This window comes from Carica papaya, chromosome 5, assembly GCF_054855325.1.
Source record: "Carica papaya isolate Zhongbai chromosome 5, ASM5485532v1, whole genome shotgun sequence".
In the NCBI taxonomy this organism is placed as follows: domain Eukaryota; kingdom Viridiplantae; phylum Streptophyta; class Magnoliopsida; order Brassicales; family Caricaceae; genus Carica; species Carica papaya.
The window spans coordinates 40,376,214-40,393,820 of NC_142313.1; the positions used below are offsets into that span (position 1 = coordinate 40,376,214).

Sequence of the window (17,607 nt, forward strand, 5' to 3'; positions counted from 1 at the left end):
CCTATTTATAGAGTTTTTTTTTTTTTTCTTTTATCACGATATTTATTAGATTACTACTGAAGTACATGTAATCATAACTAGTAGAGAGTCAAAATCTCTTATCAAGATTAGAGAGTGCAATGATTAAAGGAATAAAAAAAGATTGAAGCTTAACGCAATAAACTCCATATGATATGATAATGAACTCATTTCATGCCACTCATGTAATTTAGCCAAAAGATCATACGGCGACCCTTTTAATAAAAAAAATACTCATTTGATCCCAAATATTACAACAAATGATGACATATAAAGGCACTAACATTATTAAGGAAAAAAAGTTTTGAGTTTTCTATAGAATTAAATTTTTTTTAGTCTCATGATTATTTATTTTTTGAAATAACTATTATTGAAAATAATCTCAACACACATGATCTAAGTGAGATAGTTAGGTTTTTAGAACTAAATTCTACTGTTAGAGCATTCATAGGGGCTTGCTGAGCATCATCAATATTGATAAAGATGATGTCATCTAACTAAAAAAGAAAGAGTTGTTTCATTTATAAGAGTGAGCAACGATCTGAAACTAAATCAAATATGATTAAACTAAAATCAAATACAAACGATTTTTTTAACTGAAGACCAGACAGATATAACTTTGGATTATACTAAAAAAATTTTGTTAGAATTAAGTGAATTAGATTTACTCAAAAAACTTAAATTTTTAAATATATTATTTATATATCAATTATGTAAAGTAATATAATTAATTTTTTAATAGTAAAAGATATTAATCGTTCAAATAAGAATAGAACAAAAATCCTGATCCAAAAATTTTTGGACCGAAGACTAAATTAGATATTATCAAATGTAGTCCAGTAATTTATAAATTAATGTGATTATTTATTTTACCAATGAGTTAAAAATAATAATTTATAAATTAAAGAAAGTTTTTATTTTACTAAGAAGTTAAAAATAATAATTTATAAATTAATGAGAGTTTTTATCTTACTAAAGAGTTAAAAATAATAAATTACAAATTAAGAGAATTTTTTTTCCTAGGAGAAGTTAAGGTTATAAATATATTTTTTCGTTTTTCTTATGTAGTTATGGTTAATGAATTAAACTTTCATATGTATTTTTTGACTTTTTAAAATAGTTATGATTCATGAATTATAATTAATTATTAATATATTTATAATTTTAATTGAATTTTTTATCTTACAAAAAAGTTAAGATTATAAAAATGTATCTTGCAATTTTTCCTAAAAAATTAAGGTTCATGAATGTATTTTAAACTTTTCCTAAATAGATATGGTTCATAAATGAGAATCAACTATGATTAATGTATTTATAATTTTAAAAGTTGTGTTAATATCTATATATACTTGGAAAAAAATTTATATCTAACAGAAATAAAATTTTGAATTTTTGTATTAGTCTCTATTTCTTAATTTTCTCATTTTCAACAGAGTAAAATATAAAGTTAGTCTACATCAAAAAATTTTCTTACAGTAACAAATCTCCATGCCACCTCTGAAAGTCTGAAACTTTATAACCACGTGGATTTCCATACACGTAATCGAGCAAAGGTACGTATATATACTTTACATATTGATCATCTTAATATATATATATATTATATATATATACATTACAAAATCTAAAAGGAAAAGAAAAAGAGTGGCGTACATACAGAGAGAGAGAGAGAGAGAGACAATGAATCATCTGTCACTTTAAAATTCACTTCAAGGTTTCAAATAGAAAATCTCCTGCAAGGTCCCACACCGTCCACTTCCACTTCCAACCACTAACCTTCTTCTCTCTCTTGCGATTCTCGGGGAACTTATGTGTATATATATATTGCATGTAAACCAGATCAGCCGAAACAAATTTAAGCTTAGAGATGGATCAGAAGGAAGATGTTCCATCAGCTCCTTCAACACCAGCAACACCGGGGACTCCTGGTGCTCCTCTCTTTGGTGGGTTTAGAAGGGAGAGATCATCATCAGGCTTTTTCAGATCAAAATCTCTCATCAACACCTGCAACTGCTTCACCCTTCGAGATTGGAGCTTAGAAGATCCATCAGTACTCCCTCCTGTCACCTGTACATTGCCTCACCCTCCTGTCTCTCTTGCAAGAAAGGTAGACTACTCATATAAATATATGTATGTGTATGTAGTATATAGAGAGAGAGATAAAGACGTTTACTTATGATTTTGTAATGAATAGGTGGGAGCAGAGTTTATAGGGACTCTGATACTGATATTTGCTGGGACGGCTACTGCTATCGTGAACCAAAAAAGTCAGGGCTCTGAAACCCTAATTGGTCTGGCTGCCTCCACCGGACTTGCTGTCATGATCGTCATTCTCTCAACTGGTCACATCTCCGGCGCCCATCTTAACCCAGCTGTCACCATTTCCTTCGCAGCTCTCCACCACTTTCCTTGGAAACATGTACCTACTAGTCCTCTATGCATGAGTGCATTTTTTCTATTTTGTTTCTTTTTCTCACACACACACACACACACACAATAACACATAGACAGTTATTCAGTATACATATATATATATATATACGTATAATTTATTAAAGTTTGAAGTTTTATTCATAATTTGGTTGTGGGTAATGCAGAATTTATAAAATTTCAATTTTTATTGATAATTTGGTTGTGGGTAACGCAGAATTTTATAAAGTTCAAATTTTTATTGATAATTTGGTTGTGAGTAATGCAAAATTTATTAAGTTCAAATTTTTATTGATATTTTGGCTGTGGGTAATGCAGGTACCAGCTTATATAGCGGCACAAACTGTGGGATCACTCTGTGCAGCATTTGCCTTAAAAATAGTTTTCCATCCGATGATGGGGGGAGGAGTGACAGTTCCATCGCCATCAGTAGGATATGCACAAGCTTTTGCTTTGGAATTTATTATTTCTTTTAATCTCATGTTTGTTGTCACTGCTGTGGCTACTGACACCAGAGCTGTAAGTCACCTTTTTAATTTTAACTTTCCTGATTAGTTATTAGTTTAATACAATTGGAAACTGTAATTCGATTAGTTAGCATCTTTCTTCACTTCATTTCCCTATACCCTCAAATGCTTATATCCATATTTCTCTATATTAGCATTCAGTTATCTACTTGCAGTATATATATATATATATATGTACAGAACCCAAGAATTTTTAATTTTTACACAGCTGTTCCCATCTCTAAGATCCATGTTCATTAATTTTATAGAATAGGCTGTCTTTTATCTTCTTCCCTTCATTCATTTTATAATGAATATTTTGTACCACTCGAAAAAATTAATACAAAATATATAATAATAATAATTTGATGGGAGATGCTCAAACTTGATACCATTATTATATTAGAGTAACTCAATTGTGGTTATTTAAAGAATTCTTCATACAATTATGGAGAGACATGTATGCAGAGGAGTCAACTGATGTCTGAGGATGTGCAGGTGGGAGAGCTGGCAGGAATCGCGGTGGGAGCAACCGTGATGCTAAACATACTCATAGCTGGGTATGTGAATCAAATCAAATTACCATAATCTAATATATATTTCTATTCTTCCTCATATACAAGACCATAATCTAAAGAGTCAAATGACCAAAATTAAATTTCTAGTAGATCTCCAGGAAGTACATATATGTGAATGTGTTGTTTTACCGTGTGATACAGACCATCAACAGGAGCTTCCATGAACCCAGTAAGAACACTAGGCCCAGCCATAGCAGCAAACAACTACAAAGCCATATGGGTGTACCTTATAGCTCCCATACTGGGTGCACTTAGTGGTGCCGGAATCTATACTGCAGTCAAGCTGCCGGAGGAAGATGCTGACACTCATGAAAAGCCTTCAACTGCGAGAAGCTTTAGAAGGTGATCATCAGAAACTATCATGAGATTTCTATCACAAATCCAGATGTGAAATATGAACAACGCAGATGAGTAGGAGGTCGCTCTGGAGTTGCATTAAGACAGATAAATTTCAGCTATGTGTACCAATTATATGTATAAAGTTATTCATGATTCTCATTAATAAAAAAATACCCAAAAAAATTATAATTTCCAGTTTCTTTTAGCAACAAAAACATTTACAGGCTACAATTTTCCTAGCTGTAGTTTTATTATAAGCAAAGATAATCCTTTTCCTTTCAACTGTATACAAAAGTAACCTTTTTGAGTTGGATACAGCAGGGAATGGGTGTCTACAGTTATTTATCAGACACTTGAGCCTCTAAACTTTCAGCATAAACATTTTTCTAACTGTAACATTGCATCTTTCAAATAAGTCTTTAACCAGAAAGAGCACACACATTAACAGTCTAAAGATTACTAACGTAGTGCTTTTTCCCTTAGTCAATAAAGAAGAGACCCTAAACAGGAGAGAAGAAAATGAAACAGAAGAAAGAATGAAAGAAAATCCAAAAACAAAGATAAGATGAGCAGTACCAGATGCACTACCAGATGCACCAAGCAATTGTGCAGAGAAGACAGAGCATGAAAAAATATTTTTCAATTGCTTTGCTGCTGCTTTTTGGAAGTTATAAGAAAGAGAGGGAAGACTTTTGGAGTGAACCGGGAAGGAAATACCACTAGCATTGCTAACATCCCACTCAGCTCAGAGCAACTTCAGGAAACAGCATGCAATGGACAGCAAAAGCAGTTTATAAGTGCAAGAATATATCTACCTGACTCCATAATGTTAAGTGTTAGGCATGTTACATAAGCTCCCAATGATATCACTCAGAATTACTAAAAACAATCAGCAAGAAGCAAAATTCTAATATAGCAGCTCCATTATATGTTCACTATTTAGTAGGAATAAGGTTAATTTCCCCTCCTTCCAATATCATAAATATCATTTTCACTTGTAATCACATAAAAACACATTATATTGTAAAATAATAGAACACAAGGAAGCTCTAAGCTTTTCTCCTTGAATAAGTAGAGAAAATGTTTTAAACATACATACATCACCTGGTGGGTTAAGGGTCCGATAATTCCTTTGAAACCTCCATCAGTTCATTGCATAAATTTTGGGGGCATCCTTTTTGTTAGAGCATGCACCAAATGGCATACTTCAGCCATTTCTCCATTGCAGGTCAACTTCACAACCAGCCCCATTACTGCACTGAAACAAAACATAGAAACTCTTAACTATTTCCTTAACAGGGAGAAGCTAAGCGACATTTATCATCTTCAAAGAAATTATGTTGTAAGAGAACAACAATTTGGGCTTTAACTAGCCTAACTTGGCTTATGACTCCCAGGAGTACCAATTTAAGGCCTTCAACTCTGGTTTTTATGAACCCATTACTTAAAAACTTCATCTGCCAACCAGAAATAGGTCAAGACCTTTGCTTAATATCACATTTAATGAACCCAATAATACGCTTATGTTCCAATTTGTTAAGCCGTTCAAATTCTATAGTAAAGACTGGCAAATGTTCATCTAACTCTGATAAAGAGGGAAAAGTAGCTCAACTTGCTGGTAAGAGTATCTGAACAGAGTAAGCGGTCGAACCAAGAAACCTTTCTATTTAAAATATATAAATGTATTAAATGGACAGGTATGTAGATTAGTGACATCAACAATGCTTTTCTTCATGGGACACTGCATGAACGATTGAAATTATCAACAATGGTGAGAAAAAAATATGCTCCTGTCAAAGATTTTTGGTTATAAGGTCCCCAAAGATCTACATGTATTAATTGAAAAATTTTGGTGGTTTTAATATGACTGAGTGGAAATGATGTTCTCTGTTGCGTAGCTATTTGGCAAACGTCACAAGGAGCAAGGGAAACATGTTTATTTTTTAGAAAATGTAAATGAGACAAAGCTAAAGAGGAAGCATGTCCTAGTCTTTTATGCCAAAGAGATAAGAACTGAATTGATTTTTTTTTTTTTGGAATCAATACAAATGCAGCTGAGAGAATGAACTAAATTAACAGTATTGCTATTTTGTTTTAACAAATTTGTGTGATAATCAATCAAGTCAGGACTAATGCTTATTGAATCCAAAATGTAAAATCGCCCAATCACCCTTTCAACAGTTAGGATTTTCTCATTTTGTAGGTCCTGCAACAAGCAATAGTTAGAAAAGAAAACAAATTTAATCAAAAAGGTTTCTGAAAGTTTATTTACTGATAGTAGGTTATATTGGAAAACTGGTACATGCAAAGTGCATGTTAAAATAAGATTGGGAGAGAAATGTACATCTCCTACATGATGTACCATATTGACTGAATCATCAGGTAAGAAAACAAAAGTAATGACTTTGACTGGATTTAGTTTTTGAATGAGTTTTAGATAACTACACACATGACTTGAGGCTCTTGTATCCACAATCCAGCTACCAGGTTCCAATAGACCAAGTATATTAAAAGCAAAATGGTGTGAAGTTATACCTGCAAAATCTTGGAAATGAGACATGTTAACAAGACCTCCTCTGTGATACATTTCCCTTTAATAAGTTTACTAATTTCTTGTTGAATCAGCTCCTGAATCTTGTTGTTTATACCTGCTGAAATTGTTCCTTCCTTGTCAGCATTGATCTTAGTATCCACATCTGCCATATTTGCCATCCGTTTAAAACCTTGTTTCCCTTTGGTTTTCATGAGGTCTTTGTACCAATCAGGAATGTCATGGATCTTAAAACATGTCTCTTTGGTGTGTCCAGTAAAATTGCAATGTGAACAACATAAATTAGATTTATCAATCTTCTTAGCTCCACCTCTATCATTGCCATAATTCTTTGCATCATGACATGTTCTTTTGTTATTAACTGTCATCATAGCAACATTATCCAGGATATCTGTGTATACATTTTTAACTTTTCTTTGTTTTTCAACTCTCAAAATCATTGAATAAACTTTGTTCACATAAGGTAATGGTTCTATCACCAAAATCTAATTTCTTATGTTATCATATCCATCATTCAGACCCATTAAAAATTGCATCAACTTGCTAGAAGAGTTATAGTCTATTACCTGCTGAGCTGCTCCACAGCTGCATTGTGGAACTAGTTGCAAGCATTGCAGCTCATCCCATAACTTCTTAAACTTTGTGTAGTACTGAACCACTGTTTGGTTCCCTTGAGAAATGGAAGAAATCTCCCTCTGCAAGTGGTATAGTAACGAACCATTGCATTCTCCAAATCCCTCCTCCAATTCCTGCCAAAGTTCCTTTGCAGATGCAGTATACAAGAATGCATCTACAATGTCTTTGGCAATGGAATTTAGTATCAAAGACTGTGCCATACAGTCCATTTTATTCCATTTTTCAAAATTCTCTTATCCTTGTTTTGGCATTGCATATTTTCCATCTATGAAGCCCAGCTTCATCTTGGCTCCTAGAGCTATCTTCACGGAACAACTCCAGGTTAGATAGTTGTTTCCATTTAATGGAGTGGAAACAAGAATCATGCCTGGATTATTAGATGATTGAAGAAGTAATGGATCTTCGTCGTTATGTCTAGCTCCTGGAACACTTCCTGTCACAGTCTCTGTAACGCCAATAATTCCCCCCATACCTAAAAACTATTTGTTTTCTCTCAATTTGGATCGATTGCGCTCTGATACCATGAACAGAGTAAGCTGTCGAACCAAGAAATCTTTCTATTTAAAATATATAATTTTCTTACACCCCATACAAGAAGGCTACTGCTATTTATATATATCTAAGAAAAAGGTCGAAGAGAAAAAAATAAAAGGAGCACCAGAAATGGATAACAAAACAGTTGGCTGTTACAACAGAAAACACAGCTGGCATAGCACACTCCATTATGCATGCTGTTACGACAGAAAATGCAGTAGGTGAATATCTTAATTCTCTACAGTATCCATGAAAGATAAGAAAATATTACATTTATCATTTAATTGTTTCTTCAAATATCAATAGACTTGTTAAACTTAAACAAAATCAAATATTTACCTCCCTTAATCTCATGCAGCACATCTTCTCACCTCACTCCATGTCACTATTCCTTCTTCTCAGAAAAATGAAATTGCTCCTTCCTCCTTACTTCCAAGCCGGACCTCCTCATTACCCGCTTACCGTCCAAATAACAAGGCTCCCCAACCTTGATCAAAGAGGCAAAACTAGACGGGTCTGCCCTAATTCAGAATCGGGCCTGGAATGCTTTCGGATATAGAGAACCAAAGCAGCAATCAGTACGCCAATTACGTCAGCAACTGCATCCTTAGCCGAGGCGCCGGCTGAAGGAAAAATACCCATGTGGTCGGCAGCCTCCTTGGCGGCTCCAGCAGCCAGGGAGAGAATAGACCCGATCCAAATGGAGTTTCGTCTAAGAAACATGTACCGGGTCAGAGAGGCAAGTAAAGAGAAGAAGAAGGAGAGAGACAAACAAAAAAGAACATGGTAGAGCTTGTCTGGTGCAAACCAGGGGTCTCTGTCGTCATCATTGCTCTTCTCCATGTATCTTCACCACTCCAGCCTCTCAACTGGTGCAAGTCTCGTACATGTTTTCCCAATTTCCCCTAGTTCAGAAATGAAAGACGACACGGAAGAAGTGACCATCTTCGATACGGACCGACCCGGTCCGAATATTTTCTCGGGTCGGGCTGCGTCATTTGGGTTTTATTACATCCCATGCTGAGCATTATGGGCTGTAAAAGGATCTAGGCTTTTTACCTAATGTTTTATTTTAATTTTAACTTTTAAATTATTAAAAAATAAATAAGACAAGAAAAATAAAATTTGACACGTGACACTTAATATTAATGAGATGGAGAAAAAATTTTCCTCTACAATCTCTGTTTTTTTTTTTGGAGGAGTGAGATATAAAATTTATTATATAAAAGAGAGTCAAATTAAATTTGCTCTCAGACTTTTAAATTTCATCAGCAGAGACAAAAAAGAGAGAAATTTAAAAAAACTATTATTTTACAGGGAAAAAAGTGTTTAATACTCAATTGTGTTATATATAATTTTTTCTAATTTGATGAATATGTGTAATTTATTTTTATATATAATAAGAATTAAAAGTATTGATTTTAACTAGAAATTTGATTAGACTAGAAATATAAAATATTTGTTAAATTTAACCAAAGTTTGCTTTATATATTTAAAATTAAAATGAGTTTAAATTTTATAATATAAAATAAAATATAGATAAAAGTAATTTCAAAAAACCATACAATCTAACATATTTTAAAACTTCAATATTCATCTCTAGTTGAAAGAAACTTCAAACACTCTGGTTATAGTAAAAATCCAATCACCAAAAGTGTCTAAAGATCTTTAAGAATACCACAATAATGTTGCATTGAATAGCATTAATTCTCTAAATTTAATTAAATCAAATCATATAAAATTTAATCACATTACTGGAAATAACTAAGAGCAAAACAAAACACCGAAAAGATTTTACGTGAAAATGAAAATAGACATGGGTAACACGAACTTTACGACTGACCCAGGAAGTAAGGAAAACCTTAAGACTTGAGGGTAATTGCCATTACAGATCATTCAAAAAAAAACAAGGTTTGACATTCGGACTACGGTTACTTGCCTACAGATCATTTAGAAAAGGTTATCAGATCTTTAACTAATCTTTCGATACATGCCCTACGGCCGCTAGTTCATTCTATCAATCAAATCATTGATTTGATCCTCCCGATTGCCTGCTTCTCCACCTTCCTTAAATAACTGTTTGTTCGCTTTGAATCCTCCTTCTGGCTTGTTCAACTGCAATGGCCCCAAAAACCTAACAACCTCCTTAAATTGTGGGCCAACAGTAGCAATTTCATGTACTAAATCTTCTATGCTTATTATGCCATATTTCCCTAACGCCTGTCAAAGAAAACAAAGTAAAGAAAATTCAACATGCATTAGAAATATTGAGTACGTCAGATGACTTGCAAAGTCATACCAGTGATCATGTGGAATAAGTTGAATACCTGCTCAATAACATTGTTATCAGTAAGGGGTACTCTTTCGTTATCTACCTGCCCATACCCCTTCTTGTATATCAGCTCTCTCACATTCTTCAAATTAGGATATCTTCATAAAAGCAAGATTAAAAAGAAAAAGCCATAAACACCTGGTAGAGTCTAAAATGAAACAAGAAACAAACAAGATAACTAAATTTTGTGAGTAAGAAATGTTTTCCTTAACAACCCTAACGATTTACTTGTCAAGGCGGTGCTTGTAAATGTTTCCTTCATGTAACTAATCAATGTTCAGAAAGTGAAAAAAAGAATCATAAAGATTGATAACTGTTTTTGAAGTCAGTGAGGTTAGATAGCCAAGTTGACATGCTAATGGTGATGCCATAACTGTCTCAAGAAACAATGTATCTTGAACAGAATTGACAATTAAAATGTACCAAAGAAGGGAACAACCAGAGAAAAGTACATAAATTAATCTCAGGATAAATGTGATTCCCCTCTCTGGACTAATACTCTATGCCTCCAGAACAAAGCTGTCAAGAAATCGATCCCCAAATCTCAAACCCTGCAGCCGAAAGGAGAGGCATGCATATATGGCACTCTGACACAAATCAGATTTGCACTAAAGCAAGTCTAGTCTGACTGCTGACTATTACTCAATGCCCTCCAAATGGCATGAAATCTAGCTATTCAACCTCAGTTGCATCAGAACAGTAATGATGGTAAACTAACACAATAGTTACCTGTACAAGCAAGAATGTTTAGAACCACAAATATCTTTTATATGAAGGTCATAAATCTTATAACACTTCGATGGAGTCAAACAAACTATGTAATATAACAGAGTTCCAAAGACTCCAAAACAAAAGAAAGGAAGTCTTACACCAAAATATAAAACAAAGGATCAATGTTGAAATAAAAGGAGAACAGAAAAGACATTGAAATAAAAGAAAATTCTGAAAAACTAAAACTTCAAATTCTTTCTAGCATAGGCAAAGATAGTTTGCAACCACCAACATCTTTTAAGAAAAAGGATTAAGAGCACTAAGGGAGTGCTGCAGAATTTACAAATTAGTCAATAAGTCTGTGATGTCCCTTAAATCCTCCACCAAATTTAGCAGATTTAGAAGATGGCCCTAAAATAAAAATAAAAAAAAAGAACAGATAAAAAAGTTCAGAACCAAATATCCCAAACTTGTCAAAAGAAAAGAAATATCCTCAAACGTCTTCTATTTCTTTCCTTTCAAATTTTCCACAAGCTAGCCAGAGGAATATGAAAGATAAGCTTCTCCCTTCTCCTATCACTCACCATGCCTTGCCAACCCCCACCCCCATGCAGCGCTTCAAAAGAACTAGTTAAGACTTAACCAGATTAATCTTTAGCCCAAACAGCTTCGAAATATAAGAAAATGCACCTTATATGAAGAATAGATTCTATCTTATGATAGTAAAAAAAGATTAGACCCCCCACTATTTATTTATGTTCAATTCTATCTAACCATATCATATTCTACTCCAAGTATGTATCAACCACTACCATAGACTTGTTATTTTCACAACAGAAGAACACAATCAATAGAAATGAAGGTTCGTTTCTCTTACCCATACGTGACGTAGGGCTCCACTCTTTGCAGCATTTCTATTACACCATCTGTCGCCTTTACAAAGACACCACTAAAGATCTTTCGTAATTTAAGGCTGTGAAGAACCTTCCTAGTTTTCATATGCATGTCATTTTTGCTGCAAACAATAGACAGATAATTACTGAGAACACCTAACTTTAAGGGGAAAAAAAGATCGCTAAATAAAAATAATCTTACCCTTGTATGCGTATGATAAATAGCAATTTTGACTTTGGTTTCATTAATGCTGATTTAGGCCTTTTCATCCTCTGCTTAAGACGAATGAGATCCAATTCCTATACAAAAACAAAATATAAGAATCGCTAAACAATGGCATAGCAAAAATTTAAAGACAAGATCATTAACCAATAACATGATAAACATTGAGGGGGTTTTACGCAAGCTTGATATGGAGAAAACCTATGATCATGTGAACAAGGGCCTCCTCAATTATATGATGAAAAGAATGGGTTTCGAAGATAGATGGCGGAAATGAATCAGATACTGCATTTCTATGACATCTTTTGTCGTTATGGTTAATGGGGGACCATCCTCTTTCTTCAGAGATAAATGAGGCCTCCCATCTGCTGCTCATTATTCTTATGGAGGCACTCAACAGAGTCGTCTTGAAAGCCACAGATCTTTAGATGTTTAAGGGTTTGAAGGTGGGGAAGGTGAGCATGTCGAGGAGGTAACTAATTTATTTTTTGCTTATGACACCCTGCTTTTTTGCGAACCGAGCTTCACTTAATATTAAATGTATCTTGTTGAGCTTCCAAGCAGTATCTGGACTCAACATTAATTTTGCTAAGTTTGAGTTGGTGAGATTAGGTGATGGGAGTGATGAGAACAACTTGTCTATTATCCTTGGGAATAAATGTGTAAATTTGTCGATCAAGTATATGGGCCTACCCCACTGGGAGCCAGATCTAAGGAAGACTCGACTTCGAATCTAGTGGCCGCATGTTTTGAACACCGGTTGGCCAGGTGGAAAAGAATTCGTCTATCAAAAGACGAAAGACTTACTCTCATCAAAATCTGACATTCCTATCAATCAAAAGTCTTTGATGACGATCCTTACGAGTATGGCCAAGAGACTAGATTCCATATGATGCAGATTTTCACGAGGGGATTCTCAAGAGAAACTGAGGAGGGGTCTAGACCCTGTTGTAACAAGATGCAGAAGAAAATTTGCATGGGAAGAGAGGGAGTTCCAAACAGATGATGGATTGGCACCGGAGACGAGGTTAGCTTATGGCATGATGGTGGTTGGAAGGCGCTAATCTTAGAGACCAACTTCCTCTTATTTATACTATCGCTTGATAGAATGATGCCTTGATCCAAGATTCATGCATTCGCAACATGGGAATGGGGAGTGGTTTGTGGAGGTCATAAGGAACCTTAATTATGGAGAAGTTAGGGAGTAAAAGGCACTACTTCTTGCCCTTACCAGGGTTAAACTCAATGAGACCAAAGATCGACCCCTTTGAAGCCTCAATGTTATGGGCATTTTCACTGTTAGATCCTTCCACAACCATGTGAAAAAAGGGAGGTCACAAGTAGAGACTTTCCGTCTATACAAAATTGGAAGGTTAATACATCACCCAGAATTGCCTTTTTTGCATGAGAGGCAGTTAGAAGTTGCATCTTTACTCTGGACAAGTTGATTAGGAAGTAAAAGATTCTAGTGAATGGTTGTTACTTGTGCAAAAAGGATGCGGAATCGTGCAACTATATCTTTTGGTGCCCCTTCGCCTACATATTTTAGACCTTGGTTATGGCATCTTGGGCATTAATTGGTGATGGGCAACTCAGTAAATGAGGAAATTTAGGGGTGGAAAGGAATCAGTGGTTGGGAAGAAACACATACGCCTTATCCCTGGTGCGAAAGGAAAGGAGCAAAAGAGCTTTTGAGGGCAAGGAAGTGGGTTTTGATACAGTTAAGGATAGCTAGTTCGTAGACCCTAGGTCTTTTTTGTTAAAAATCATCCTCTTTACTTTTTTGAGAATCTACGGGACCTTATTGACATTTTGGTCTATATGTAAATGTTTGTATGTGAGTTTGCATTCCTTTGGTGCCTGTGAATGAATTATAATATACTTTTTATTTTTAAAAAAAAGATAAAATTTGCATTCCTTTAGTGCCTGTGAATGAATTATAATATACTTTTTACTTAAAAAAAAAGTATATATATTTTGGTCTATATGTAAATGTTTGTATGTGAGTTTGCATTCCTTTGGTGCCTGTGAATGAATTATAATATACTTTTTATTTTTAAAAAAAAGATAAAATTTGCATTCCTTTAGTGCCTGTGAATGAATTATAATATACTTTTTACTTAAAAAAAAAAGATAACATTCACTGAAGTGCGTAAAATAAAAAGAAAAGCTTTCCCACACTGAGAAAAGAACAAATACTTAGATTTTTTTCTTTTATTAACAGCAGATTACGAAATTCAAGTACAAAAATTCCTAATATGGTTATGCAGATATCCTTAGATGGCAAAATCATCAGTTCTATTATTCCATTCTCCTACTCACTAGACACCTCTTGTGATCATAAAGTATCTCGTTAAGGATGATTATACCTTACTTCATAACAGCACAAAGATGATCAAGGCAAACAAGAAAGAATTTGAGTATGCCTAGAAATTACAAAATAAACAGTTCGCATAGCTAAGATCATGAACCGAAAGCAAAAAGGCCAGCCACTTCAATTACTATGCCATGGTAAAGACAAACTAGCATAGGACTTCAAGAATTTGCTTTTGGCTTCAATAATCAATATCATTATCAGATGAAATAAAATGTACTGAAAGGTTATACTCTACCATATACATTACTCGCACCACATTCAGATTTTCTACATATGAGATAAATAACCCAATTATCTGAGTTCAACAAGTAAAATAATATATTCTATCTTCTAAAAATTCCAAAAATTTTACAGGACTAGTATCCTAACTTAGCCATCAGTTTTACTAATAATGAGCTTTTGAATAATGGATTGTTGAAAAAAAAAGAACTACAAAAATAAATGCCCCGTCATATGGTAGAAATCACATATGCGCTTGTAAATTTAAAGCTGGTTGTATGACAAGAATGTGGAAATCAAATGAAATGGATTTCTATTAAGGAAAGCGATAAGGCAAAAGATAGCTAGCCAAACTTGACGACTTCTCAGTGCTGCCGCGTGGGGAGGGTGTGGAACATATGTTTTTCAAGAAGTGGAAATTTGAAAATAAATAAACCTGCACTTCATTGATTGTTATTGCAAGAAGACTATAAATACCTTGGCCCTAAAAACTTGGACAAACTCTTCGGGTCGTTTTATGTCTGCCACCTTCAGTTTCTTCTTTCCATGGTTTCCCAACTCCAATTGATGTTTCCTTGTAATTGCCAACTCATCCTTCTTTTTCCTTTTCTTCAGTATAATCTCAGGTATGTAAGTCAATGGCTTTGAGTCATCATCTGCCATTACTCCCTAATATGGTTTCACACCAAATAAATAACTCTGTTTCAAAAAAAAAATGTAAAACCAAGAAACCCATTAGCTCATGGGAAGAATAATAGACTCGGTGAATTTGAGAGTTATGTGCACAACTTTCATTAAATTTAGCAACAAGAGACGAAATAATGAACAATAATCATTTCCATACAAAAACAGATCGAACCAACAACCCAGCAAGAGAAGCAATACGTGAGATGATGATTTTACAAGAAACATTAAACGAAGCAGCTCGAACCAAATGCCAACACAATTTTTACTGCAGTTGATAACGTCGATGATTTTACAAGAAACAGAAACACTGAATTTATCAAAACGACAATGAATCATCATGTAACCACTCCGCATATGGACACAAATAAAAAAATATAGCGCTACTAATAAAAAGTACCAAATAGAAAACATCATTACCCAATTATTTTACGAAAAAGCTCGAGAGAAGATTGTGATTTCGACCTGATTCTGGTTATAAAATAGAACAAAAGGAAGATGAAAGGGTGGTGGCGTCCACGGAGGTCGAAACGGTGCGGGTCGGTGGCGCCTAGGGTTTATTTTGGAGATGGAGGCAGAGCATGGAAGATGGAAGGTTTTAGAATTTTATAGAGGGGGCATGTGTGTAATTATAATAATCATGTGAGGGTAATTTTGGAAAATAAGCGTGTAAGTGTTTCTTAAAATAGAACATTTTTTAAAAAAAATGTAAAATTCGTCTCAGCAATTAATATTTTGATAATTGTTTGTAAAATTAATTTTCATAATCAAACTAATAAAACGTTCATGGAATTAACAATTTGAAATATTGATTTAATAAGTCCATTTAAATTAATTACTAATTTTAGAAATCTTAATTTAGCATAATATATTCATGTATATATATGAAATTAAATTAATCCGAGACGTGCAAGTAAATTAATTAATTAATTTAATACATATATATAAATATGTGAGTGTAAAATAAATTAGTTTGTTGTTTGATTAAATCAATGTAGTGATATTTGTGTAAGATTAAGAAAAACAATGGTGATTTTAAGTGTTGATGTAACACTCCAGAAATTCAAAAAGAAATATATATAATAATCTAAGTGTAGAACCGAAATAAAAGATTAAGTTTAATATCCCTTACACAATAACTTAAAAGTATTAAACAATATCACGGAATAAGTTCTCTAAAAGAAATACGAGAAATAAAAAAAATAAAGAAAACTATAAGGTATCTGTAACGGCCCCGGAAATTTAGAATGAAATATGTGTATTAAAAATGTCAAATGCGGAAGCATAATAAAAATTTTGATTAACATCACTTACACTAAAACCAAAAAATGTGCTCAAAGTATAAAAGAACAAACTAACTAAAAGAGAAACTCGAAAATAAAAACTATAAATATAACTACAGAGTCTTTAGGCGTCCCCTTCGCCGTCTTCCTGCGGAATGGGCTCGGGAACAATGTTTTCCTGATCTGAAATGGTTAAATAAGGAATGAGCTACACCAACCCAGTAAAGACATCACACTATCTCACCGCCACGGAGGTAAATGTAGGTAGAAAACACAAAAGACCAATGGAGTATAACTTATAATAAACTCGTTTATTAACATAAAAACCTTTACTGTCCACTTACCTCGGTGAGATTCATAAAACAACATATAAAAACAATAACATTATCATCAAATGAAATCATATGAACTTTATAACATAACATATATCACACATTTACATTTCAATAATCAGAAAACAGATTTCCTCTTTTACTAGCCTACTAGTATCCATGGGGATCCATAGGGGTCCCGCTACCCGTGAACCCTTAACATTTATAACCTGATTCCAAGGCCGTCCCCATATCCCGTCTGGTATGGGCGCCAAAACCATGAACCTCAATACCCCGTCCGGTATGAGGGTGAAACGGGTCGTCCTCATACCCTGTCCGGTATGGGCGCCAAAACACATAAGGTTTCCATACCCCGTCTGATATGAGAGACCACGTTCCCGGTAGGGTTTTCTACGGACCCGGTCCATCCACCATCTCCCATGATACCTAGTCAGGCTGTCCACATTATCCGTTTGCCAATTCACATAACCTTTTATCCATTTTTATTTAGTCACCATCATCAAGTCACGCACAAACATGCAAACCAGTAGTTCATGCCAACAAGACAACACACAACATCGGGTTCTCAGTCATTCAGTCCATAATCAATAAAACAGTGATACATGCACACGAAACTATGAAATGAAAACATCAGACATCATACTGCATTTGAAACTGTAAAATAGAACAAACAACAACTGACCGACAAATACACCAGACTTAGGCTCCATTAGCAACCTTAAAAAAATTCACACATCTATTGATTCATGAAATACCGTTTTATCATTTATTGAACTTTAATACCGTGATAGAAAATAGGGTGAAGAATTCTTACTTATTTTCGGGACTCGAAATAGGCTTTTCCGAGCGCCTGCGGGTTATCCCTAAATTTCCTGAATTTTTTTTCGAAAAACTGAAACACGCAACCGGTACCTGCACGTGTCCTAAAGAATCCCAAATTAAACCCGAGGCCCCTTTTTGG

At 34.2% G+C, this 17,607-nt stretch overlaps 3 protein-coding genes across 9 annotated transcripts; 1 reads left to right on the forward strand and 2 right to left on the reverse strand.

The window, feature by feature from the left end:
- The first annotated feature begins 1,748 nt into the window (after positions 1-1,748).
- NIP6;1 (NOD26-like intrinsic protein 6;1) lies at positions 1,749-4,066 on the forward strand. Its single transcript, XM_022050705.2, has 5 exons — positions 1,749-2,125; positions 2,213-2,437; positions 2,767-2,967; positions 3,453-3,514; positions 3,674-4,066. Exons 1-5 carry the CDS (start codon positions 1,886-1,888, stop codon positions 3,876-3,878), a joined length of 933 nt encoding a protein of 310 aa, XP_021906397.1. The 5' UTR covers positions 1,749-1,885; the 3' UTR covers positions 3,879-4,066.
- On the reverse strand, positions 3,516-8,521 carry LOC110821030 (uncharacterized). Of its 6 annotated transcripts, XM_088220951.1 has the most exons (4): positions 6,989-8,087; positions 6,407-6,567; positions 4,976-5,129; positions 3,516-3,956 (listed from the first exon to the last, which is right to left on the reverse strand). In XM_088220951.1, exons 1-3 carry the CDS (start codon positions 7,032-7,034, stop codon positions 5,079-5,081), a joined length of 258 nt encoding a protein of 85 aa, XP_088077077.1. In that variant the 5' UTR covers positions 7,035-8,087; the 3' UTR covers positions 3,516-3,956; positions 4,976-5,078. The 6 variants fall into 6 exon arrangements, with proteins under 6 accessions (XP_088077077.1, XP_021906403.1, XP_021906402.1 ...); XM_022050711.2 differs by lacking the exon at positions 6,407-6,567 and having other exon boundaries at positions 4,976-5,124; positions 7,932-8,521; XM_022050710.2 differs by lacking the exon at positions 6,407-6,567 and having other exon boundaries at positions 7,932-8,521.
- A 922-nt stretch (positions 8,522-9,443) lies between these two features.
- On the reverse strand, positions 9,444-15,621 carry LOC110821134 (Ribosomal protein L30/L7 family protein). 2 transcript variants are annotated; one of them, XM_088220954.1, is made up of 6 exons: positions 15,497-15,621; positions 14,825-15,046; positions 11,731-11,828; positions 11,513-11,650; positions 9,920-10,022; positions 9,444-9,812 (listed from the first exon to the last, which is right to left on the reverse strand). In XM_088220954.1, exons 2-6 carry the CDS (start codon positions 15,008-15,010, stop codon positions 9,597-9,599), a joined length of 741 nt encoding a protein of 246 aa, XP_088077080.1. In that variant the 5' UTR covers positions 15,011-15,046; positions 15,497-15,621; the 3' UTR covers positions 9,444-9,596. The 2 variants fall into 2 exon arrangements, with proteins under 2 accessions (XP_088077080.1, XP_088077078.1); XM_088220952.1 differs by having other exon boundaries at positions 15,452-15,609.
- Between the last annotated feature and the right edge of the window lie 1,986 nt (positions 15,622-17,607).

Excerpts from the sequence above, each read along its gene's own strand:
- LOC110821030 (XM_022050711.2), bottom strand. The coding sequence starts at position 8,435 with ATGGAGAAGAGCAATGATGACGACAGAGACCCCTGGTTTGCACCAGAC.
- LOC110821134 (XM_088220954.1), bottom strand. The coding sequence starts at position 15,010 with ATGGCAGATGATGACTCAAAGCCATTGACTTACATACCTGAGATTATA. Across the intron at positions 10,023-11,512 it reads GAGCCCTACGTCACGTATGG|ATATCCTAATTTGAAGAATG; the intron begins GTAAGAGAAACG and ends GCTTTTATGAAG. Across the intron at positions 9,813-9,919 it reads ATAACAATGTTATTGAGCAG|GCGTTAGGGAAATATGGCAT; the intron begins GTATTCAACTTA and ends TTTCTTTGACAG.